Source organism: Berghia stephanieae, chromosome 6 (genome assembly GCF_034508935.2).
Source record: "Berghia stephanieae isolate SIO BIC M18660-M18661 chromosome 6, UCSD_Bste_1.3, whole genome shotgun sequence".
NCBI classification, from domain to species: domain Eukaryota; kingdom Metazoa; phylum Mollusca; class Gastropoda; order Nudibranchia; family Aeolidiidae; genus Berghia; species Berghia stephanieae.
Window position 1 is genome coordinate 19,934,273 of NC_088365.1, and position 26,568 is coordinate 19,960,840.

The 26,568-nt window shown below is 35.3% G+C and overlaps 1 protein-coding gene across 8 annotated transcripts in view; it reads left to right on the forward strand.

The window, feature by feature from the left end:
* Positions 1-26,568, forward strand: part of LOC144974652 (regulator of nonsense transcripts 2-like) — a 75,572-nt gene that overhangs the window by 32,636 nt on the left and 16,368 nt on the right. For 4 of the 8 annotated variants that reach the window (XM_078917727.1, XM_078917729.1, XM_078917730.1 and 1 more), the window contains 18 exons: positions 2,752-2,844; positions 3,543-3,615; positions 5,226-5,369; positions 7,004-7,098; positions 7,919-8,004; positions 8,976-9,084; positions 9,625-9,682; positions 9,917-9,972; positions 10,575-10,691; positions 11,419-11,604; positions 13,386-13,457; positions 14,207-14,248; positions 15,318-15,419; positions 20,436-20,495; positions 21,279-21,417; positions 22,670-22,809; positions 23,946-24,129; positions 25,720-25,904. In XM_078917727.1, coding sequence (XP_078773853.1) covers positions 2,752-2,844; positions 3,543-3,615; positions 5,226-5,369; positions 7,004-7,098; positions 7,919-8,004; positions 8,976-9,084; positions 9,625-9,682; positions 9,917-9,972; positions 10,575-10,691; positions 11,419-11,604; positions 13,386-13,457; positions 14,207-14,248; positions 15,318-15,419; positions 20,436-20,495; positions 21,279-21,417; positions 22,670-22,809; positions 23,946-24,129; positions 25,720-25,904 — 1,941 coding nt within the window. The remainder of the gene's footprint in view (positions 1-2,751; positions 2,845-3,542; positions 3,616-5,225; positions 5,370-7,003; positions 7,099-7,918; positions 8,005-8,975; positions 9,085-9,624; positions 9,683-9,916; positions 9,973-10,574; positions 10,692-11,418; positions 11,605-13,385; positions 13,458-14,206; positions 14,249-15,317; positions 15,420-20,435; positions 20,496-21,278; positions 21,418-22,669; positions 22,810-23,945; positions 24,130-25,719; positions 25,905-26,568) is intronic. The other 4 variants (XM_078917735.1, XM_078917731.1, XM_078917732.1 and 1 more) reach the window with 1 other exon arrangement.

Sequence of the window (26,568 nt, forward strand, 5' to 3'; positions counted from 1 at the left end):
TTTAAATTTACACCCAGTTTCACCTTAAAATACTGGATACCGAATTAAGTAAATATTTAACCATTAAATGGGTTAAAAGACATCCACCTATTGACTTTAACAACAACCCTTTTTGTGAGGTCTCTGTTAATGATAATATTTCACCTTTTCCTGTACACATTGATCCTTTATTCAAAGAAAACGTTTCATTTATGAATTCAATTTTACACCCTGTTCTGTCGTCTATGGACAAAATACTTTTAATTTCTTTTTTTTTTTTTTTCATTTTGGCTAGAAAACTTTACTTCATTAAGGTGATCCCAACTTGTCCAAAATTCTGAAAATTGAGGCTAAGATAAACTTCTAAAGATGTCTAAGGTTTGATCTTTTTTGACACGTTTTGGGGTCATCTTAATCTATTGATGCTTGCGGTGAAAATATTATGGCCAAAATGAGAAAAGGATGATTTGTCATTATACTGTAGGTACTACTGACGTAAGATTTTAAATCTCTCTATGTCCAGGCTACATGAAAAATATTTGCACAATGGTACGAGTAAGAGCAATGTAATTGACAAACCTGAGTTTTTTGGGTTCTTTATTTTTCCTTTCTATTTTTTTTTCTCCTTTTTAAAAAGATTTACAATTGAATGATGTATTTATTATGTCAAGAAATATACATATACGTAACTTAATGTATTGAAAACACACACGAAGCCCAAGCCTTTGTTCAGAAATTTCAAATGCAAATCACTCTTTGAATTCCTAGTTATTATTCAATGATTTATTGACTCTGAAAATATCTGTGGTTGATGCAGGGAATTTGGAACATGAGAGAAGCTTGTTACTAGCGATGATGACATAATTTTACTCTCTCAACATCGAATGCAAACAATTAAGGTGTCAATTAAGTTAACCCATTATGGTTATGTGTTAGCATAAAATTAATTTTTTAAAAAATCAGCTTTTATATAGCGCAATATCCACTTAACGTGCTCATAGCGCTTTACAAGGGGTCCCTGACCAACAGCAACACTTAACATGAAGGACGGGACATGGCACCTTTTAGGCGATATTATAATTTTTTTCCGACAAAGACAACGGTGTTCACGGCCAGGTACTAATTTTACACGTACCTGAGTATGGTGAGCTGTATTTCAAGAATTATCATTTCTTGATGTATTGAGAGAGATGTACTGGAGGGCATGGCGGAGAGCAAAAGAGGCAGAGGAAGACCACAAAGAAGATGGCAACAGGATATACAGGAATGGCTCAACAACGGCGTGACGGAATGTGGCAGATGGGCACAAGACAGAGACTTCTTCCGAAGGACTGTGTGGGAGGCTACGTCCAAGTGATATGCCACAGAGAGAGAGAGAGATGTATTGTTCTTCCTTTGGCATTTTATGAGACATGCTTACTCAATTTTTTTGTCCTCCATCAATGTCTTTTTTTCCCATTTGCGCTTTAAAACGATTATCTTGACATGAGTTTAGGTAGGAAGTAGTTGGGCCTGAAATTGGAAATATTGATAAATTTAAAACCAAATAAATAGGTCATTTATAATTACTATCACTCATTTCTTGTGTTGATTGTTTTTATTTTGAGCCTTTCCAATTCATCATAGTCGGAGCATTTATTGTCATAATTTGTTTTTATAAGTCAGTGCAATGCAAATTTAAGATTGAAATAAAGAAGAAAGTCTTTTGTTTGGTTCAACTAAAATATGAAATAAATCTAAAAGAAAAACAAAATGAAAAAAGGTAAAAATGAATTGACTGAGAAAGATGGTTTATTGCGGTTTTAAATATGGAGGTGACTTTTGTGCTTTCACAGAATTACCAGACATTCTTCTATTTCTCTAAGGCAGACTGTCTAACAATCCGTGGAATACATTTACAAGAGGTGTGGCCATTTGGTCTTGTGGTTTGACACTCGCTTTCGGATCGTTAGGTCCTGGGTTTGAACCTTGCTCTGCGCATAGTTGAGTCCTTGGAAAAGGCACTTTACTCACATTCTCTTCCCGTACTCAGGTGCAAAATGAGTACTTGGCTGTTAACGGTATTGTCTCTGTCCCAAAAATTGTGATATCACCTATCGGGCATCATGTCACGTCCTACATGTTTAGTGTTGCTGTTGGTCAGGGACCCTTTGTAAAGCTCTTTGAGCACGTTTAGTGGATATTGTGCTATATTAAAGCTCAATTTTTTTTTTTTAATTATTTTTTTTTAGATAAGCGAAACCATGGAGAGAGATAATTCATGCAGTATCCGAAGCCTGGACCAGGCATGGAACCTAGAAGAAGAAGAAGAACCATTATATATTATAAGAACGACGTTTGAACTAAAGAGGCTTTTATTCATCCAGTTACATAAGTGTATTCACCTGGGTTTATGTATAGCAACAATATATACCAATATAAACAGTGTCCAGTGCAATTTACCACCAATTACCTGTGATGAAGAAGGGTTTTGTATCCTTTTAAATAAACTTTAATTCAATTTTGGTTTATCATTCTTACTTCAGGCTTACAACAAGAGATGAAGTGAGTAGAAAAGTGCCAGAAGACAATAGAGAATAAAAAAAAATTTTAAAAATTATTCTCTATTGTCTTCTGGCACTTTTCTACTCACTTCATCTCTTGATGTTACCAACATAAGTGCCTGCTCCACTCACTTTTCTGAATTAAAAATTACTTCAGGCTTGTAGCTTTAGGCTTTTGACGTTTATTTCAAACCATGATTTTGATATAATATTTTACATATTGATTTAGTTTCAGTATGAAGGTGATAAAACCTTGTTTGAAGACGAGGATACTAGGACTTTCTACGAACATTTACCTGACCTGAGAGCTTTCATACCAGGGGTAAGTCACTGACAGGAAAGCATTATCAGCTGTCTTTCCTTTCCCTGGAGTAAATAATAACGTGAAGTTGAATGTAAGCTTCAATTTAATTACAAAAACAGATCAAATTAACGTTTCGGGTTTCCCCTTTATCAACAAAACAGGATGATTGAAACACCACAGATGAATGAGATGATGTGGTAGCGGCGTAGTTAAGATGAATGAATTCATCTTAACTACGCCACTACCACATTATCTCATTCATCTGTGGTGTTTCAATCATCCTGTTTTGTTGATAAAGGGGAAACCCGAAACGTTCATTTGATCTGTTTTTGTAATTAAATTGAAGCTTACATTCAACTTCACGTTATTATTTATTTCTTCGAGCTTCGAGCAGCAACATTTACACTTTCCATGGAGAAACATTGCTTAGTGAATTGACAAATATGCCAATCGGAATCACCCCAATTTAACCCTTTAATAGCGGGTATTGATCATTTCCTTCCATTATTATTCATTTAGTAAAAGCACTTGTTGAAAATTGTATCTTGTAAACTGCTCTGAACAATTTTGTGACCAATCAGTAGTATTGGGTCAGGTTAACCTGTTGTCTAAGAAATCGAATCATGTCTGTAAAGAGTTAATATCATTTGATTTTTAAAAAAAATCAAATAAAGGGAATAATATCATCTTTTTTTTTTTCAATGTTCTTCAATCAGATTTTGTACAGAGACAGTGAACAGTCTACAGGGAAGGATGACTTGAAGAATGCAGATACGGGGCTGGAAGAAGGTATGGAAAGGATGGGAAAAATACGCAAGAGTTATGGGTGTGTCTGTATGCATGTGGGTGTGGGTGTGAGAGAGAGAGAGAGAGAGTGAGAGAGAGAGAGGTAGAAAGAAGTGAAAAGAGAGAGAGAGATAGAAAGAAGAGATAGAGAGAGAGAGAGAGAGAGAGAGAGAGAGAGAGAGAGAGAGAGTATTATTTGCCAATCCTAGTTTTTTGTTTTTTTCTTGTCTTCTTTTCTCAGAAGAATTGTGCTAGTTGTTATTGAGTTGATGTCGTGGCTCAATTCTTTGACCATTAAAATACAACGGACAACTCTATTTTACTCTACTCAAACACTCGTATATACAATCCCAATACAGTTCAGCCTATTTTTTTATTTTCTATTTTTCTACTTTATGGATGGATGTAAAATGTCAATGGGTATTTTGTTAATTCTAGTTTGACAGTCCCGATAGTTCAATTGATAAAACATGTTTTTCGTACGGCTAGGTGGTCTTGTGGTATGACACTAGCTTTCCGATCAGAAGGTCCTGGGTTCACTCATTTCTTGTGTTGATTGTTTTTATATTGAGCCTTTCCATTTCATCATAGTCAGAGAATTTATTGTCATAATTTGTTTCGGATCGGAAGGTCCTGGGTTCGAGCCTTGCTCACCGCATAGTTGAGTCCTTGGAAAAGGCTCTTTACTCACATTCTCTCACCGTACTCGTGTGTAAAATGAGTACCTGGCTGTTAACAGCATTGTCTCGGTGCGAAAAAAATTGTAATCTCGCCTAACAGGCGTCGTGTCCCGTCCTACATGTTAAATGTTGCTGTTGGCCAGGGACCCCCTTGTAAAGCGCTTTGAGCTTTGGATATTGCGCTATATAAAAGCTCAACTTAAATGAACCGGATTAGGGTTAAGTCCATATTTTCCTGACTCTTTCGTTCGCCCAGAATTGGTTGGCTTTGTTAGACCTGGTTAGAAAGTACTCTGTAATAGAAGGAACGAAGATGACGTCTCTCTGCTCTTTTTTATTGTTTTGAAACAGCCTGTCAGTGATTAGTTCTCACTAAATTATATCAATCAGCCTATAAGCGTTAACGGTTACACAGTTTTGCGTATTGGTATATTTAATTTGGCTGATAGGTGTTTTGTGTATTTTACCCAAATGCATAGCATCAATAAAATTAGGGTCTTATTTGAAGAGTAGCAAGTGTTATTTTACATGAAATGCTCCAGAAACAAGGATCATATTCATAGTCCGTATTATTTTAAATGCCCATTTATTTTTTTTTTAGTCAGCACTATATTTTAGGTTTAGTACTTCTAGCAAGATATAGATAGTTCGAAGTTGACGTCACTCAGGTGTTTGTTATTATGTTTTGCCATCCACGTTTATGAGTAATTCTCACTGAACTGTATTAACCTGACTATAAACGTTCATGGATACACACAGTTTTGTGTGTTGGTCCGTTATACTTCCGGATGGCAATGTTATGAGCTTCTATGCCAAGTGCATACTATCTATATTGGAAGCTAAGGAGTGGTCATATGCTTTTTTCATTCCTTCAAATTTTTAGAGATGCCTTTTTTTTTTTTTTGCTATATTTTATAATCCCTAATATTTCAGAAATGGAGAACTTGGCAGTGGACGATATTGAAAAAGAATTGGAAACAGAACAGATTGAAGAGAGTATGAGGGAGGCGGAGAGGCAGGAGGGGGGAGGAGAGGATGACAAGGAAGAGGAGCGATTTGTTTTACCGGAAATTGATGGTAAGGGATTGCTATTAATTTTGTTGATTATGTTACAAATGATGTTTTGGTTACTTAATCGATAAAGTAAGAGGATCACATAGGCTCAAATCTGACTAGAATTCATTAGTTTTCAGACCCTTAAGTTCAATTCTCCGGGTGAGGATCCTGACCTCCCATAGCGGGCAGGGGGTTACCTATTGTGTCTTCTATCCCCTTATATCTGTTATCCAACTTGTTTTCTGTCTTTGTCTTGGAATGAGATTACTTGGTTTTGTCCTGACTCTGGCCGGAGTCCTGACTGTGAGGGAAACAGTCAGATGCATAGTTATTGTTTTGGGAGATGATATTTTTTCCCTTGTAAATCATCTCTCTGTTATGTATTATTATATTTGTTATTTTGAATGTATAATGAAATGTAAGCATTTGAGTGTATTCCTCTTTGTTGGATTTTGTGCCTGTGTCCGGATGAAACTTATAGGTGATCTCAAACTAAGTACATTGATGGTATGCTATTGGATTCTACATCTGATCCCTATTTGTTCCCAGTTCCCCTTTGTCTTACTTTCTCTTGGGTGCTTTAATTGTAATGTTATACCTTTTTACTGTCCCATTTTCTTCCTTTTTACTGGCGCCGATATAACCTACATGTGTTGCAAGCGCCTTAAAATGCCTAAAAACAAAAAAACAAAAACAAGTTCAATTCACAGTGGACTAGGTTCTGTCAGTATGCGTCTAATGTCAGAGACCATTTTGAGAGATTATTAACCTGTAGTCTGAAAAAACTACATATCTTTTTTGGGGACTTACACCCAGTTTTTAATACAACAAGTAACGCTCACTGGTCATAATATTGCAGCTTTCTTACTCGACTTACCCGCCCTTATCCCTAGCTGTTCACATTAGCAGCCTAGGAATAAGGGCAGGTAAGACAAGTGATGAGAGAGATAACTGGGTCTTGATCAGTATTAGTATTGATGCGTAAATAAGAAATTGAGCTTTAAATAAAATTTAGCTTTATATAGCGCATTATCCACTAAATGTGCTCAAAGCGCTTTACAAGGGGTCCCTGGTCAACAGCAACATTTAACATGTTGGACGGGACATAACGCCTGTTAAGCGATTTACAATTTTTCGGACAAAGACAACGCTGTTAACGGCCAGGTACTCATTTTACACCTGAGTACGGTGAGAGAATGTGAGTAAAGAGCCTTTTCCAAGGACTCAACTATGCGTCGAGTGCGAGGCTCGAACCCAGGACCTTCCGATCCGAAAGCGAGTGTCATACCACTAGACCACATAACCGCACAAATAAGAGGGAAAAGAAAAACAAGTATGGAACTATTTTTATGTTGAATGTCTATTATGCATTTTTAAAGTACCTTCTGTTTCCCTGTATTCTAAGCATTGCTATAAAACAGTCGAAAATGTTGGTCTTGACAATACTGCATCATCATATTTTTAACCCTTGAGAGTAATTTGATGTATTTTTTTTTTCTATTTTAAAGGTGTTTACTCTCAAAATTCAATATATTGCGAATTATGAACAAAAATTCTGTCATGTTTGCTATGTAATAAAGAGTAACCAATTACTATAATGTCTTATTCAAGTTGTCCTTCATCCAGTTAATTTAACTATAACGTTAATGTTTCAGAGGAAGATCAGGACATCGGCTCCTTGATGAAAGTCCAGTTTGAGAGTTTTATTTCTTCCCTTCCCACTTGTGTGAATAGAGATCTCATTGATAAGGTGGGTCAGGGTTCAAATCTCTCTAGTTAATTACCAAGTATAAATGAGCTTTTAAAAAATGAGCTTTTATATAGCACAATATCCACTAAATGTGCTCAAAGTGCTTTACAAGGGGTCCCTGACCAACAGCAACATGTAACATGTAGAAAGAAACATGACGCCTGTTAGGCGATATTACAATAATTTTTTCTGACAGAGACAATGCTGTCAACGGCCAGGTACTCATTTTACACCTGAATACGATGAGAGAATGTGAGTAAAGAGCCTTTTCCAAGGACTCGACTATGCGCCGAGCGAGAGGCTCGAATCCAGGACCTTCTGATCTGAAAGCGAGTGTCATACCACAAGACCACATAGCGCACAAGTTTGGAAGCTGTGAGGGCTTTTCATGGTCCCTGCTTATAATTTTCATTATTGTTTTGTTGGCTTTTTTGTTTTTGTTGGTCCGAATAGAAAAGGGGTCCCAATGGTTCGATCAGTAAAGTACTTGCCTAACAATTTATATCGATTTCTTTCTATTTTAAAGTGGTTTCAATCTGCGTTTATCCTTGAGCAATAATGATGATAATATTACAGGTACAAGTTTCCAGTCTTTTAATTTTTTATTTTTACACCAGGGTCTCACATCTCTCATTTTTATTTAGTTTTTCATTCATCATGTTTTGTTAATAAAGGGAAAACAGGAACCTCCACATTTTCTGTCTTCGTTGATCAAATTGATGCTTCCATTTCATTTCCTATTGTTATTTGATTCTAAATTCAAACATTATGTGATTGTTTGTCACTGACTCAAGTATGTTTTGTTTTCATTTCCCTCCAGGCAGCAACTGAGTTTTGTATGAACTTTAACACAAAGACCAATCGTAAAAAGCTAGTCAAGACATTGTTTACCGTGCACAGAACTCGGTTAGTATCTCTCTAAATTTGTCTGGTAATTTTTTCCTTTTTTTTTTTTTTTTGTATGTTTGTTGTTACTATGTTTGAATTTTTTTTTTTTTTTTGATGTAGAGAATTCTATTTTTAGAAATGGAATGTGGCGAGGTGGCAGGGTGGACAAGGAATCGCACTGCAACCTGAGTGACCCAGGCTCACTTCAGCAAGATTATTAATTATATATTGTAAAACAACACATGTTTGTTTTGTTGGTCTTTTTGTTTTTTGATGTCGAGAATTCTGTTTTTAGAAATGGGTTGTTTTCATTCATAGGAATATGTTTGTAAAAGGCGGGGAGGTGGCAAAGTGGACAAGGAATTGCACTGCAACCGGAGTGACCCTGGTTCATTTTGAGAAGATGGGTGATTCCTGTCGACAATGAATGTTTGTTTGATACATTGTTTTGATTACTGTTGGCAAAGTTTCTTTGTTTAATGGTTGTTTGTCTATATTACAATACGGAGAGGTTTGATGACCACAACGTGCAATGTCATTTAAAAGGGTAAAATCTAATTATACATTCAAGAGATTCCTTAATTTTTAAAAAAATTGAGCTTTTATATAGCGCAATATCCAATAAACATGCTCAAAGCGCTTTACAAGGGGTCCATGGTCAACAGCAACACTTAACATGTAAGACGGGACATGACGCCTGTTAGGTGACATTACAATTTTTTTTTGACAGTGACAATGCTGTTAATGGCCAGGTACTCATTTTACATCTGAGTGCTGTGAGAGAACATGAGTAAAGAGCCTTTTCCAAGGACTCAACTATGCGGCAAACCCAGGACCTTCCGATCCGAAAGCGAGTGTCATACACTAGACCTCATAGCCATACATGATAATGTTGTCATTTGAGTTATCATCCTCCTGATATGATTTTCTGAATTCATTCTATGTTATGTCTGATTTATTTAATCATTGTATTGTACATTATATTTCAGATATGACCTTCTTCCATTTTATTCCCGTCTGGTCGCCATTTTGGAACCCTGCATGCCAGAGCTCGCCACCGATTTAGTCCAGCTACTCAAATCTGACTTCAAATGGCTTGTAAGCTTTAATTAAAACTATTATTTGTTACTTCTACGTTATCCTGTTTTTTTTTACTTTTTTATATAAAGTATATTTTTTTTCTTTATTTCTTCAAGACTTTTATCTCAGTGTTTGTGTTAAATTTAATGAAATTATTGTTTCTCTTTTGTTCTTTTGTTTGTTTTTTAAAAATATTTTTGTTTCTGTCTTTTTTTTCTTCTTCTTCATAACATTATTTGATTTTAAGAAATTTTCTAATTTAAAGAAATGCTGATTTTAGAATTTCATCCAATTTTTGAAATAGTTGCTAACATTTTTAGTGCTGCCCTTAATGGTGATTGGACAAATCAAACAGTAAATAGATATTCTTGATCTTTTGCATACTTACTTACTTACTTACTTATCCGAACCAGCGACCACCTGAGCTCTAGCCCTTCGGTCTTGTGCCATGACGTAGAAGTTAGACTTCTGTAGTTGTTCCAGGTGACTATAAAGTGTGTTACTGATGCTTGGATTATCTCTTGCATAAAGAAAGCTACTATTTGTTTTTCTCCACAGGTCCGAAAGAAAGATCAGATAAATATTGAGACCAAGCTGAAGATTACAAGATTTATTGGTAATTATTTGATCATCTTTAAGTTATTATGAATGCTCGCTTTGTAGGAAGTTTGTAGAATTAGCCTCGAATTATTGTTTTTATTTTTTTCTTCTTCTTAGAGTTGGTTTGAAAACACTAATCATTATCATTGATAGGAATTTGTTTATTGCTTTATCATTGTGGAAAGAATAAAAAAAATACCTCATTTTTTCTTTTTTTTTGTTGTATTTATGTGTTCTCTTGTCCTTGTAGGTGAGCTGGTCAAATTTAAAGTGTGTCCAAAAACAGAAGCTTTGCAGTGTCTCAAAGTAAGTTGGCTTTTTTATTAGTGAATTTCAGTTTGTTTACTTTTGAGAGATAGAGAGAAGAGAAGTTGAATACTATACTGTTAAAAACAATTCCTGAATATGAGAGTAAATGAGCGCAAGTCTTTGAATTAAAGAAAAAACAAAAAAAAAAACAAATAAACAACTACACATCAAATATCAACCAGAATTTTTATTCACTTTTTATATCTCTATAAAGCTCCAAATTTGTTAGTTCGTTTTTTCTTTCTTTCTTTTTCTTTTTTTTTTTTTGGTTTGTTTGTTTTGTTTTGTTTGTTTTTTTTATTTCTATTTTTTATTGTTTGTTATTGATAACTTATTGCCTTTAACATTTTTACTTGCAGCTTCTTTTTAAATTAAAAAAAAAACATCTTTTATTATTGTTTTTTTTTTTTTGGTTTTTGTAATTTCTTTTTAATTGGTTTTTAATTTTTAAAATTTATTTTAGTTTTTTTAGCCCCCCTGGCTTTCAATATTTTGTATTCAAAGGTTTATTCTATTTGACATCTGAGCTACGGCGATTCTTTCATGAATAAATTTTTTTTTATGTTAACTGTTTGATTTGTTTTGCCATTTCATCCCAGATATTGATGTTTGATTTCCGTCATCACAATATAGAGATGGCCTGTGCCCTGTTAGAGACTTGTGGTCGATTCCTGTACAGATCTTCTGATTCACATTACAGGACAAAGATATACCTGGTTTGTGTTTTCTCTTTGTGAAGATTAACATTGCTTTGAAATATGTGTTGGATTCAGTGTGGTAAACTGTTTTATCTGTTTCCATTACATCACAAACTTTTAAAACCAAGAATAACCCCTTGCTACTTAAAATATTTTTTTTTGATAACTACAGTACTACAATCAGATGAGTTATATAACTTATGGGCAGGTAATGTTATGGAAAGACATTACTTCAAATGAGGTGTTTTTGGGTGTTCCGAATAGAGATGGTGTTAAAAAGCAATTATATGTTGACTATATCCACTTATGACGCTCTTATGCCTCTGGATTAGAAATAACAATAAATCCACTTCAAACTGTTATATTTTCTGTAGTCATTATTATTATTATTATTATTATTATTATTATTATTATTATTATTATTATTATTATTATTATTATTATTATATTATTATTATTATTATTATTATTATCATTGTTATTATTATTATTATTATTATTATTATTATTATTATTATTATTATTATTATTATTATTATTATTTTATTATTATTATTATTATTGTTATTATTATCATTATTATTATTATTATTATTATGTTATTATTATTATTATTATTATTATTATTATTATTTATTATTATTGTTATTATATTTATCATTATTACTATTATTGCTTTTATTTGATCTTCATCGTTGTTTTTACCATCATCATCATCATCATTTGCACATTTCAATTTCAACAGGAAGTTATGATGCGTAAAAAAACAGCCACCCGTCTGGATGCTCGGTATGACACCATGATTGAAAATGCTTTCTACTACAGTAACCCACCAGAAGTGCAAGCAGCCGTCATTAAAGAGAGGCCCCCGATACACCAGTACATCAGAAAGCTTTTGTATAAAGACCTGTCTAAGGCCACCACAGAAAAGGTTTGTTTTCTTTAGGTGTCTTTTTCTACAATTCATATTTTTAACTCACTTGAAGGAAATTGCGTCTGGTCTCTTGAAGGGCAATAAAAACAATGACCAATTTTTAAAATTGTTGGAATAAAACAAAATTATGATTAGAAAGCTCATTTTTCACAGTCTTACTATTCTAAATGTGCTTCACAGTGCTTCAAACTTCTTGACTTGGAGTGTTCTTGGTTGGTCGGTGTGTTCTTTTTTGCCCCCTGAAGAGTTGGCTGCAATGTGACTACAGCTGCGACCTCCACCTTCTTACCATCACAGTATCACTACTACAACCACCACCACTACCCCATCATCATCATCATCATTACATTCATGACTACTACAAACCACCACCACATCATTATCATTACAATCACGGTATTATCATCATCAAGGAGGCAGCGTGGCTCAGCGGTAAGGTCTTTGCTTCGTAACCGAAAGGTAACGAGTTCGATCACCCGCAGCTGCGCTGTGTGGCCTTGAGCAAGTCACCTAGACCTAGTTCACTTTGCGGCGCTGCACTGCGGCTAACGCCTGAGTTATTCCAGTCTTCCATTGGAATAGATCCTAAAGACAAATTTCCCATTGGGATGAATAAAGGGAATTTTATTTTTTTTATTTATTTATTATTATCACTACTGTCACTAACATAACCACAACCACAGCATCACTACCACATTACCTCAACTACCAGATCATCAGCATTACAACTACCACCATCCCATCACTACCACCTTTATCTCAGTCACAACCTTCACATAATTATCACAACTACCATTATTTCAACCGCCAGCACATCCTCATCAATACCACCACATCATCATCATCATCATTACTACTACAACTACCACATCTCAAACACATTTGCTAAGCCACCACTACTACATCATCATCACAACCAGCATTACAACAACCACCACCACTACCACAACTACTGTCACTACCATCCTCCTTCCAGTTGATTTTTTATATAGCGCGATATCCACCAAACGTGCTCAAAACACATTATACAACACATAACATAAAGAACGAAACACGAGACATGTTAGGCGATAATATAATTTTTTCCGACAGTGACAACGCCGTTAACGACCAGGTACTTATATTACACCTGAGTACAGTGAGAGAATATGAGTAAAGAAGTCTTTTCCAAGCACTCAACTATGCGCTGAGCAAGGCTCGAACCCAGGACCTTCCGATCCGAAAGCGAGTGTCATATCACAAGACCACATAGCCATACACTAGCATCACTACATCACAACCATCCCCAACCTCAATACACTTCAACAGTCGTAACGTCACTTCCTTCCTAATGACGCGTGGTAACTTAGTAACACTGGCTCTAAACTATCGGAACAATGGCCGACGCCCGTGTGAAATATTTCCCCGGCGAGCATAAAAGCGTATCCAGAGGAGAAAAAAACATAAATTTGATCATGTTTTGACTTTTACATATTCTGATCACAAGGCATATGAAAAGTTCTAGCGAGCATGAAGAATATAAAGTAATTATTTTTTTAGTTTAGAACCAAGATGGCCGGCGTGACATCAGACTATTGAATCCAATTGCCACCAAAACATCATCATCACTACTCCCACTGCTACAACTACCAAATCTTCGTTGTTATCATTCCACTACCGCTGTATCATTATCATCACTTTACCAACGCTACTTTTCATATCAGTTGTTTACATTTTATACAACATTTTTTTAGTTTTGAGGGTTAAATTTATTTTGTTTACATATGATACTGTCCTAGATTGATTGGATTTCGGAGGAGGAAGATCCTGTTTCAGCTTTGAAATTCCTCCCAGAGGAATCTGAAATGACTGTGAGGCAAATTTTAAATTTGGCAACTCTAGTTTAACTCATTTTTAAGTAGAGAGAGAGAGAGAGAGAGAGAGAGAGAGAGAGAGAGAGAGAGAGAGAGAGAGAGAGAGAGAGAGAGAGAGAGAGAGAGAGAGAGAGAGAGAGAGAGAGAGAGAGAGAGAGAGAGAGAGAGAGAGAGAGAGAGAGAGAGAAGAGAGAGAGAGAGAGAGAGAGAGAGAAGAGAGAGAGAGAGAGAGAGAGAGAGAGAGAGAGAGAGAGAGAGAAGAGAGAGAGAGAGAGAGAGAGAGAGAGAGAGAGAGAGAGAGAGAGAGAGAGAGAGAGAGAGAGAGAGAGAGAGAGAGAGAGGAGAGAGAGAGAGAGAGAGAGAGAGAGAGAGAGAGAGAGAGAGAGAGAGAGAGAGAGAGAGAGAGAGAGAGAGAGAGAGAGAGAGAGAGAGAGAGAGAGAGAGAGAGAGAGAGAGAGAGAGAGAGGAGAGAGAGAGAGAGAGAGAGAGAGAGAGAGAGAGAGAGAGAAGAAGAGAGAGAGAAGAGGAGAGAGAGAGAGAGAGGAGAGAGAGAGAGAAGAAAAGAGAGAGAGAGAGAGAGAGAGAGAGAGAGAGAGAGAGAGAGAGACTAACCTTGGTGGAGATGCTGGGACTGTGATCTTTGGGCTTTAATGGTTCTCTCCCTCATGGATGGATTATGTTAAGGTTGATAAACTTTTATCGTTTTAAAGTTGCTCATTATCAATTTTTCTCCTAATACAATTCAGGTCTTGAGGCAGATGCGTAAACTCCCATGGGATGACCCTGAGGTAAATCATGTTCATCTTCGTAGTTTCTTGCCATTAACTCACTCAATCCTAGAGATTCTCACGACTTTTTAAAAGTGGAAAAAATGTATTAAAAATGAGCATGTGCATAGATAGTTTTATTCAACTATCGTTAACATGTAAAAACTAAAAACATAAGCTTTGATAAGCCTATAATTTGTCTCAGAAAAATGTAATATATAGGCATGGGGTAAAAGTAACACTGGTAAACGACGGATATATTCGGTGTTAGGGTTGAGTGAGTTAATAAGTGTTTTTTGGAATAATTTAATAGATAGGTTGTTTCATTGATTACAATCTACAAACAATTAAATCAAATCACAAAAAATATTTGCAATTATTCATTTTTCATATTTTTTAAAAAATGTGATTCAGTCATTGTCTTTCCACCAGTTTTCTGTTTACAAATAAAATCGAGTATGACATAATATTGCTTTTACTTTTTGGCAGTAAAATCTAAGAAGAGAAAGTCCATCTGGTTTTCTGCCTTCCTAGGGTTGGACTGTTTAGTCATGTCCATTCCTTGATGTTGCCTAGCCAGTAATTTGGTTGTCTTTTTCTTTTTGTTCTTGTTTTGGAGGGTTCCTTGCACCATCTTTTTTTTTCAGGCAAGGGTGGCATGCTGTGTTGTGAAATTATGCCAAATTCCTCTGTTTAGTTATAAATAATAATGTGAAATTGAATGTAAGCTTCAATTTAATTACAAAAACAGATCAAATGAACGTTTCGGGTTTCCCCTTTATCAACAAAACAGGATGAATGAAACACCATAGATGAATGAGATGACATAGTTTTGTTTATTCATCTTAACTACGCCACTACCACATCATCTCATTCATCTGTGGTGTTTCATTCATCCTGTTTTGTTGATAAAGGGGAAACCCGAAACATTCATTTGATATGTTTTTGTGATTAAATTGAAGCTTACATTCAATTTCACATTATTATTTATTTCTTCGAGCTTCGAGCAGCAACATTTACATTACTGTGTTTAATTATATGATGTGAGATGAAAAAATTTATCTTGATTTTGTTAATCCTTTCACCCCAGATTGCGTTTTATGCCACCAAGTGTCTGACTGCCGTGTGGAATATCAGATACAATTCTATCCACTGTGCTGCCAATCTGCTGGCTGGAATCGGACCATATCATGTAAGGAAAGGAATTATTCTGAAAAATAAGTCGTACCAAGCTTAGTTGAGATATAAAATAATATAAATAGAATTGAGCTTTATATAGCGCAATATTCACTAAATATTCTCAAAGCGCTTTACAAGGGGTCCCTGGTCAACAGCAACATTTAACATGTAGGACGAGACATGCTGCCCGTTAGGCGATATTACAATTTTTCGGACAAAGACAACACTGTTAACGGCCAGGTACTCATTTTACACCTGAGTACGGTAAGAGAATGTGAGTAAAGAGCCTTTTCCAAGGACTCAACTATGCACCGAGCTCGAGGCTCAAACCCAGGACCTTCCGATCCGAAAACGAGTGTCATACCACAACTGCCCTAACCAACAAAAGGACAGTATCTCTCAAAAAATCATAAAATCACTTTTTTTTACTAAATCGAATCTCTGGGACATAGGGAAGCTTACAAAGTTGTCAGAATGATCATAACTCAAATATTTTTGAAATTAGAGGCTATTAAAAATTTGCTTGAAACAGTATCCTATTTCAACCCCATCGTTAACCAACAAAAGGACAGTATCTCCGATGGCCGTAGTCCGCCCCATAAATATTGACGTGTCCGTGAGCATGCGGTGGCGTCAACGAGTGGCGTGACGAAGATGCCGCCGTATGGCGAGCAATACCATGCGAAACTGTTGGTGACGATTTGATTGGTTGACGCATAAGTCGCCAACGCCAATGACGTCATCCGTAACATGACATAATAGAGGAGCACTGTAACTTTCTATCGCGTTGTTGTTTACATGAGAGAGAGAGAGAGAGAGAGAGAGAGAGAGAGAGAGAGAGAGAGCTGGCATACAGAGAGAGAAACAGAGAGAGAGAGAAACACACACACACACACACACACAAGAGAGAGAGAGAGAGAGAGAGAGAGAGAGAGAGTCAGTAACAAACAGAGAGCGAGAGAGATGGATGCAGAGAGATATATTTTTAACAATAAATAAATCAATAAGAGAGAGAGAAGAGAGAGAGAGAGAGAGAGAGAGAGAGAAACAGAGAGAGAGAGAGAGAAACACACACACAGAGAGAGAGAGAGAGAGTCAGTAACAAACAGAGAGCAAGAGAGATGGATGCAGAGAGATATATTTTTAAAAAAAATAAATAAATAAATAAGAGAGAGAGAGAAGAGAGAGAGAGAGGGAGAGAGAGAGAGAGAGAGAGCGTTTTAACGTGTATTCATTGGGAATGGGAGGGAGGGTGGGGTCTTTTGAGACAATAAACAATGTGAGTGAACCATTGTCTACTATATAAGAAGTCACTGGAGTGAACCCAAAGAAAAAGGGGAGGAGAGTTTAATAGCTGACAATTGACCACAAGGGGTTGTGATAACGAGTGGCAGGTCCTAAATAACTCGACGTTGCAGTTCAAACAAGAAGATTCAATTATATGATTTCATGTAAGTCATTACAAATTAAGCCCAACCCGCTCCTCTTCAAGCTGTCATCTGACTCAAAATGGAAACAATGAAACACATGATTTGACCAGTCCCATTTTTTAAATTGCAATCTCATTGGTCAATATGTTTCCCATCATTGATTGACTTTGACTTCTTTTGAAACGAAGGGCTTTCTAATACCTTCCTACCTATTCTTTGCTCCACCCCCTCTTTCCTGGTCCTTTTCCCCGTTTGTTTATCTACCTGTCTCGCTCTCTCTCTTTGTCTCCCTCATGTTTCTTTCACACATACAACCACACACATAAACACACACACACACACACACACACACAGACACACGCACACACATATTTATATCTTTATTCTATTTAGCTCCCGCCCTCTACAATGCACAAGCTCTCTCTCTCTCTCTCTCTCTCTCTCTCTCTCTCTCTCTCTCTCTCTCTCTCTCTCTCTCTCTCTCTCTCTCTCTCTCTCTCACTTTCTTTCTTTCTCCCCCCCCTCCCCACCCCCCGTTCGGGGCGGAGGGTCACATAATTAATAATAATAATAATAATAATAATAATAATAATAATAATAATAATAATAATGGTGATGATGATGATGATGATGATGATGATAAATAAATAAATAAATAAATTACCGTGTAAAATATCAAAAATTAACTCCCTTAGTCTAACCGCATACTCTATATAGAATCGAACCAATGACCTTCACATCCGACAGCAGTAGTGACATACCACAACGCCTATGTGTGACCCAGCGATATCTAAGTTTGACCTCGTCCGTTGGATGTTAAAAGTGGAAATTCCTGCTTTTAACAACTGTTTGGATTGCAGTTCTTATATCTTTGACTAAATTTTGCGCCCGTGATTTAAGACTAAATTGCTGCAGACACTGAGTTCAAAATCAATCTAATCTATGACAAAAGTTGTAAATATTCACGTATTACTTTCCACCAGATCAACATATCAAGCTTGCTATTTAGTGGCTGATTGGTGGGCAGAGGGGCTTTATAAACAAGTAATAAAAAATGAGAAGAAAAAAAAACAGAAAGCAAAACCATTACAAAACTTTATACAGCTGGCAATAAAAAACTGATCCCCTTGCTTGTTGGTCGGATGCTCAACCAAACGTCTAACTTAAGTATACTTATTTTTCATTCATTTCAACTAATTAGTGTGTGTGTGTGTGTGTGTGCGTTTGTGTATGGGTGTCGGTGTGACTGTCTGTCCAGGCGTTTTTTGTTCAGTTGTTTTTTTTTTGTTGTTTTTTTTTGTGTTTTTCTATTTTATCGTCTTCATATCTCTCACTTTCCACACATCCTTCTATTTTTTGTCCAAACTTTTGGAGAAGGTAGTACTGACACAATCATTATCTCATCTTAAGAACAACAGTTCAGTCAGCCTACAAACAGCAACACAGTAGGTACTGAAACGGCGCTTCTTAAAATCTTTTGTTATATAATGCGGATGCTAACAATATCAATTTATTATGCCTTTAAGATCTTTCAGCTGCCTTTGATACAATTGACCATTACATTTTGTTAAGAAGACTAGAAAATAGTTCGGCGTAAAAGGAATTGCCCTTAAATGGATTACACCATATTTACAGGATCGATGGCAGACTGTCGTGGTGAATGGTATTCAGTCAGAACAAGTTTTACTAAACTTTGGAGTGCGTTCTTGGCCCTGTCCTTTTTTTTCTCTATAAGCACCCTCTTTCTCGTGTGATATCCAGATTCAATCTGAGTTATCATTTTAATGCTGGTGATACGCAAATTTATGATTCAGTACCCCTAAGTAATTTACAATTCTTAATACAACGAATTTCGAGCTGTTTTATGAGATTAAATCTTGAATGTACCATAACAAGTTAAAATTAAATGATAGTAAATGATAGTAAAACTGAGATTTTAATGTGTGGAAGGCAAATAATTCACCAATTACTCTCGGAAATAGCACAACAGAATTTTCAAATAAATCAAAAAACCTTAGCGTCATCATTGATAAACATCCTTCCATAACAAGCTGCTACGTGAATAACACCATACAATCTATGTACATAGAAATGAATGAAATAAGCAAAATTCGTAATTTAATCTAGCAGAACTTTTAATTAATTCCCTTGTTTTATCTAAATTGTACTATTGTAACTCCCTGTGGGCGAAATTAGCTAAAGACAAAATATTTTTTTTGTTCATCTTATTAGCTCATAATTTAGGCACCTTTTAAATTTAGTAAGAATGGTGTCGCCTATTTCATTCAGTATAAATGTACCAACAGATTTCGTTCCATTTCATGCTTTTCGTTTCCTAGGACAATGAAGATATTGATTTTAAAACAAAAAGGGATGTGTGTGTACGTATTCTTAGGTTTAATTCACTATCACTCACTCGCCCCAATATCGTTGTACAATGACAAAACCCTGATACACAATTAAAGTCTAATTTACAAGATAGCCAAAATCATCAATAAGCGTAAATTAAAGCTATTATGCTTAATAAAAATAGACTCATCTTGAAAAAGGAGTCAGGGTCTAAAAGATTGAGGAATAGTCTAATGTAGTAATATTATATCAGAGTCACGCCTACAAACTTGACAGAGATAATTTATTCATTCCCCTCACGCCAGGTCAACCACACTTAGCCTTGCCTCTCACTCGTCCGTGATGGCGAGTGTTCGCCCTCGCTGACGTAAAACGTTTGTCGATCGAGTTATTCGTATTTTGCTATATTCTTAACTGAGATACTGTTCTTTTGGTGAATACGGACGAGGCATTTTGCGTTACGGTTAACCAGGGTGAACAGTATGTGAGACGGTCGTATAAGATACTGTCCTTTTGTTGGTTACAGGTAGAGTTATTTGCTTGGCTTTAACCAAGAAAGAACAGTATCTCAAATATTACGCAACATATTACGTCAATGAAATCGCCGACTAACAGAAAAACGCAATTTATCATTAGCTATTATTTAATGTTAGAAGACTTCCACTATGTAATCAAATTAAAGAGTTATGAATAAAAAGACTAAATGTGTCGATTGCGGCAAAACTGGTTGGATCTGGGTCAGCCCAGATACTGTCCTTTTGTTGGTTAGGGCAGACAAGACCACATAGCCGCACATGATATGAGCTGTGCATGCCATAATTTAGATCATATGATATCTTTTTACTAATGTCGACATCGATAAAATTGTTTTGATAAAATGAACTCATCCAAAAAAATTTAATCTATTTATTCTTTATCTTAGCATTAATTAACGAGATATTTATCATATATTTATTAATATTGTGTCTAACGCGTTTCCAATGCCTTGTTTTGAAATGAGATAAAATAATAGCATATAGACAAACCTGATTTCTATGATTATGATAATGAAATATGTGCATCTACACCATCTTATTATAGCTCTACCAAAAATACATAAATTGATAACAATTGAAACCATCTTTGTTTTTAGCAATATAAAAGATGAGCTTTACTTTATTAAGGTGGGCTAAGTTGGCCGGATATGAAAAGACAAAAATACTTAAGCTGTTCTGTTTTTATCACATTTATATGATGCTATTTATCTTCAGGAACATGTGGCCATTCAAGTGGTGGACGGAGTGTTGGAGGACATTCGACTTGGAATGGAGGTGAGCCAGGGATTCTGTCTGTCTGTTCATATTGATAAATTACAGATCATCTTTATCTATCAAACATCAGAACAGCAATAAACAAAGACCTGGTGAATTGTGATCCTGACAAGAAAATCTATGCCGCTATTTGTTTTTGTTTTTGTTTATAATTTCTTAATTAGAATCAGAAATAAATGTTCTCTTTTTCAATATTGCTGGGTCCTGTTAACTGTCAAGCAAGGGATCAATATCAGTCCTTGGTTCATTCAATTTTTTTTTTTCTGACCCGTCTGTCCAATCAACAGCGATAGGGTAGCTGGGTCCATAAAATCTGGTGGAAAGTACTTTGCAGTAGATTATCAACCTTTCCAAATTAAATCATTGCAAGCATTTGTTACTGTTCATGTTTAAACCACATTGTTTATGTCAAAAAAAAACGAGATAAACTCATCTTCCATTGGACTGAAAGACTAAAAAAAAAACGAGATAAACTCTCTGCCATTGGACTGAAAGACTAAAAAAAAACGAGATAAACTCTCTGCCATTGGACTGAAAGACTAAAAAAAAAACGAGATAAACTCTCTGCCATTGGACTGAAAGACTAAAAAAAAAAATAGATAAAATCATCTGCCATTGGACTGAAAGACTAAAAAAAACGAGATAAACTCTCTGCCATTGGACTGAAAGACTAAAAAAAAAACTAGATAAAATCATCTTCCATTGGACTGAAAGACTACTTTTTAAAAAAATAATATATTTAAAAAAAAAAAAGTAATTGTTGAATTCTTTTCCAATTCGTAGGTCAACCATCCTCGGTACAATCAACGTCGTGTCAGCTGTGTCAAGTACCTGGCAGAGTTGTACAACTATCGCATGTTTGAATCCTCTGTGATATTCAAAGTCCTGTATTCTCTCATTACTTTTGGAGTGTCGTTAGATGGTATGTGGTCCTGTAGAGTCTGTCCATTTAGACTATGAAGATAATTATAATGCTTTGCAAAATAAATGAAGAAAAGCTGTTATCAGATGTGAGATTTTATTGTTGATTGTATATTATATATAGCTACAAAGAACTTAAGTGAAAAGAGGAGTTGGCGATAGCCTTTATAGCTGGCAATGTCCTGAATTAGAGATACCATTTTGTGTAGTGATCTATTCTTTTCCATGATGCCTTTACTTTAACTCTCTCCTTACTAGCTGTTTTTAGAATTTCCCCCTAAAATTCACACCCACCCAGCACAAAAATAGACTTTTCTGACTCAAACAAAATAGTAACAAGTGAGCTCTACAACACAGTGTTTAGTATTTAGAGCTGTAATCAAAGCATTTCTTTAAATTTTGTGATGTACAAGAGAAATCAGAATGGGAAAATTGTCGGTTACATTGTAACGAAAGTGACGATTTTCCTATGGGTGGTAAGGAGAGGGTTAATCTAATTGGAGAAAGCTACCTACCTATAAATACTACGGGGAGTATAGATAGGCAATTGATTTTTTAAAAAGTGATGACCATACTTAATAATGAAAGAGGCCCAAACGCTTTGCAACTCCACCAGCTACTGTGGATATGATAATGAACAATATGAATAAAGGACAATACAAACAAATGTTACAAGAAATCTAAATATGAATATTACATTGACTTCCTTGACAAGTTATTGATGCTTACTCAGCCTTGTTCCTTTGCAGCTCCTTATGTCTCCCTATCTTTTTTTTTTTTTTTTTGGGGGGGGGGGGGGTCATTTTATTCATTGAATTGAAACTTGTAGTTAGCTTTCGTAAAATATTGAAATTGCACTGCATTTTATTATTTATTATTTTTCATTTTAAATTGCCCAAAAGACACATGTTTGTTTGTTTCATTTCATTGTCAAGTTCAGTATTTCAATGGGACTTTTAATTTTCTTTGTTTTTCTTTTCTTTTTTTTTTAATATAGCCTGTTAAAACAGACATTCAACGTTGTCATATGTTTTGGGGGTGTTGGGGGGGGGGTTGCTGTTGTTTTTGGGAGAAAGGGTTATTATTTTTTTTATTTTTTTTGTAAATAGTTTGCAAAATAAAAGTTTTAATTCAGTTATTTTATGATTTTGTCAACACAATACTTTTTTTCTAGAATGGCGGTAACTATTATGTATTTTTCTAACAACGCAATACCACAATATACCTTCTTCATTCTTTGTCTTCAACCCTAGAAAATAATCCAAGTCCCCTGGATAGACCCGAACACCTTTTCCGCATCAGGCTGGTGTGTGTCACACTGGAAACTTGTGGCCAGTTTTTTGACGAGGGCCTTAGCAAAAAGAGGCTCGACTGTTTCCTTGTCTACTTTCAGGTAAAATGTTTTGAGTTACTTTATCATTACCTTTTTTGGTTGTTATTTAGCAATGCTGATGGTTTTCCTCGGATCCGCAGAAATCCGCGATTTTTGAGTCAGAGGAGGAATTTCCTCTTTTTTTAAAAGTTATATTTCCCTCAATCAAATGTACTGGCAGTTAGAGATTTGATGTGTGGTGGAACAAATAGGTGCAGTTTCCCACTCTGTAGAAGTTAGCTAGAGTAACAATGATAGTTTATCATCTCAATTGCTCTAAAAATGTGTGCGTGTGTGGGAGGGGGGGGGGGTGAATGCTGTAAAAATAAAGGGTTCTTAAAGGCAATCATTCGAAATTTTCCTCTCTTTTCAGTTTTTGGCACCATCAGCACTGATTTAGCACCTGAGGCTAAAAGAGAATTACATCATTACATGTTATATATAAGATATAGGCCTAACGTAATATTCAATAGGGAAGAAAGTATGAAAAACGACTGTTTTTGGCACCAAATATTCATTTAAAATCACAACTCAGTCAATTACAGCTCCCCATTTCTCTCTCTCTCTCTCTCTCTCTCTCTCTCTCTCTCTCTCTCTCTCTCTCTCTCTCTCTCGACCCTTACGTTATTTGCCTATTGAATATTTTACTGTAATTTTTCTTCATCACTTATTTTCTTATCACTTTTATTATTGACAACTTATACATTATTAAATGATCACATTCAAATAAATCATTTTCTATGTTATCTCCCTTTGTTCTACAATATATTTTGATGACCAGAAATGATGATTGGATGATTCCCTTCTATTAGAAGATTTCTTTTTCTCTTTCTTGCTCCCCCCCCCCCCCCCTCAACCATAATAATAATAATAATAATAATAATAATAATAATAATAATAATAATAATAATAATAATAATAATAATAAAAATAATAATCTTTATTGTCCAAATAGGCAATTATTGTTTGATTACAGCTGTTGTAATAGGGGGAAAAAAGTAATTAATAGAGTAGTAATAACGATGATAATAATACTGATAGTAATGATGATAATAATAATATAATAATAAGAAGAAGAAGATGAAGAAGAAGAAGATTCTGTTTAGGTAAATGTTTAAGTATCTCATTGATCCATACTTATATCATTTTGATTACAGCGTTACTACTGGTTTAAAAAGAAGAATTCTGTCTTCAACGACCAGCGACCGTTTCCCATAGACATCGATAACTTTGTGCACGAAACCCTTGACTTTGTCCGCCCTAAACTGAAGATAGCCGAGTCATACGAAGATGCATGCAAGGCTTGTGAGACACTGGAGGCAGAATACAGATCTAAAATTGGTGAGATCATCGTCTGTCAGAATGTCATTTTAGATCTAAAGCTTTAGTGTTTTGTTTGTATCCATGACACCATTTGAAATCCATGACAAAGTTTGAAATCCATGACACTGTTTGAAATCCATGACACCATTTGAAATCCATGACACCATTTGAAATCCATGACACCATTTGAAATCCATGACACCGTTTGCAATACATGACACCATTTGAAATCCATGACACCATTTGAAATCCATGACACCGTTTGAAATACATGACACCATTTGAAATCCATGACACCATTTGAAATCCATGACACCATTTGAAATCCATGACACTGTTTGAAATCCATGACACCATTTGAAATCCATGACACCATTTGAAATACATGACACCGTTTGAAATCCATGACATCATTTGAAATCCATGACACTGTTTGAAATCCATGACATCATTTAAAATCCATGACATCGTTTGAAATCCATGACATCATTTGAAATCCATGACACCATTTGAAATCCATGACACCATTTAAAATCCATGACACCATTTGAAATCCATGATACCATTTGAAATCCATGACATCATTTGAAATCCATGACACCGTTTGAAATTCATGACACCATTTGAAATCCATGACACCATTTGAAATCCATGACACCATTTGAAATCCATGACACCATTTGAAATCCATGACACCATTTTAAATCGATGACACCATTTTAAATCCATGACACCATTTGAAATCCATGACAATATTTGAAATCTCTAAATTGTAATAAACAGAAATGAATATAACGGCTTCAAATAAGAATAAAATACCAAACACGGGCTCAAAACCCTTTTTTCAGCCAACAATAAAAACAGAAATACATGACTAAAAAACTAGATCGAATGCAATGTTCTCATTGTTTTTTTGTTGTTGTAGGCTGAAGAAGGGTTTTGAGCCCGAAATGTTCCGTGTTTGGTATTTTGTTCTTTTTGGAAGGTGTTATAATAATTTTTGTCTATTACTAGTTACAATCCACAGCTTTTGGCAGCTTAGTATCACATTTGAAATCTCCTAGCTTCCATAGAGATGGTTTTTCAAACCTTTACTTTCCACATTTGTATAACAAATATTTTCTGTCAACTTCTTGTTAATATTTGAATATGGATAACTAATTTTGTTTGATTGAAAAAAAAAAATGTTTGGTCTGGTTCTTTAATAACTCTAGTGGTTTTTGTATAGCTCTGGCTCCGTTTGATCTGGTAGAATTTACTTTGTGATTAATTCAAGAGGGACAGTAATTGATCTTGTTTGTTTAAGTCTTTAGAAACCAGGATAATTGCCAGCTGAAATGGCCACATAAACCTCAGGATATACTCTTTTTTTTTTTTTTTAAAATGTTAAAGGCCTATTACTTGGTTTATTTACATGCAATTCCAATGTCGTATTTATTCTCTCAGCACAAGTCTTATTTTGTACAGAACAATGTACCCTAAAGCCATCTTATGTGATTCTATCACTGATTTTATCACCAAGATCAAGTGCTTTCTTGCGCTTTAACTTTACCCTCTGTGAGCTTGATTTCATACTTCTTTTCTGTTATTTTTTACATTTTCCACCAGCCAATGTCCTGACTATAATAGAGACAGAGGAGACAGAAGAGGAGGAGGGGGAGGATGAAATGGAGGAAGAGGGTTTATCCACCATCTTGGAAGGTGAGGAGAATGAGGATGACCTTACCCTGTCAGGAGGGGCCTTAGAAGAGTCTGGAACACAGGACAGTGACGGGAGCTCTTCTGATGGGGAGGTGAGATAATAATAAGCATATAATAATAATGTACTTTATTCATCCAAAAGGAAATTTTTGTACAGACGTATAAAATGCCGACAATGATACATACATAAACATAATATACGTAAATATAATGTGGTAAAGTAAAATATGGTAATAGGTATAGGGTAATGATGTTGTAAGCTCTAAGAATAATTACATAGTATAAATTTCAAGAGACGTACAGATTATATAATTGTATAATCTATAGATGTGATAATACTGGTCATATGATATCAAGGTTTTCTTGTGAGAGGGGCGATAACTCCTTACAGTTTTACTCTAAATCAGACATGATTTTATCTAAATGTTTTCACATAGAGCACAGTCACTGATTAAACTTGAGTTTTAAAGATTTCCACTGCATTTTGGTTATTGAAGCCTGAGTTACATCATGAATATTGTTCTCTTAGTGAAAACATATTGATCTGCAATTATAACTAGTTGATTTTTTTATTGTGGTCTAGTGGTATGACACTCGCTTTCGCATTGGAAGGTCCTGGGTTCGAGCCTCGCGTTCGGCGCATAGTTGAGTCCTTGGAAAAGGCTCTTTACTCACATTCTCTCACCGTACTCAGGTGTAAAATGAGTACCTGGCTGTTAACAGCGTTGTCTTTGTCCGAAAAATTGTAATATCGCC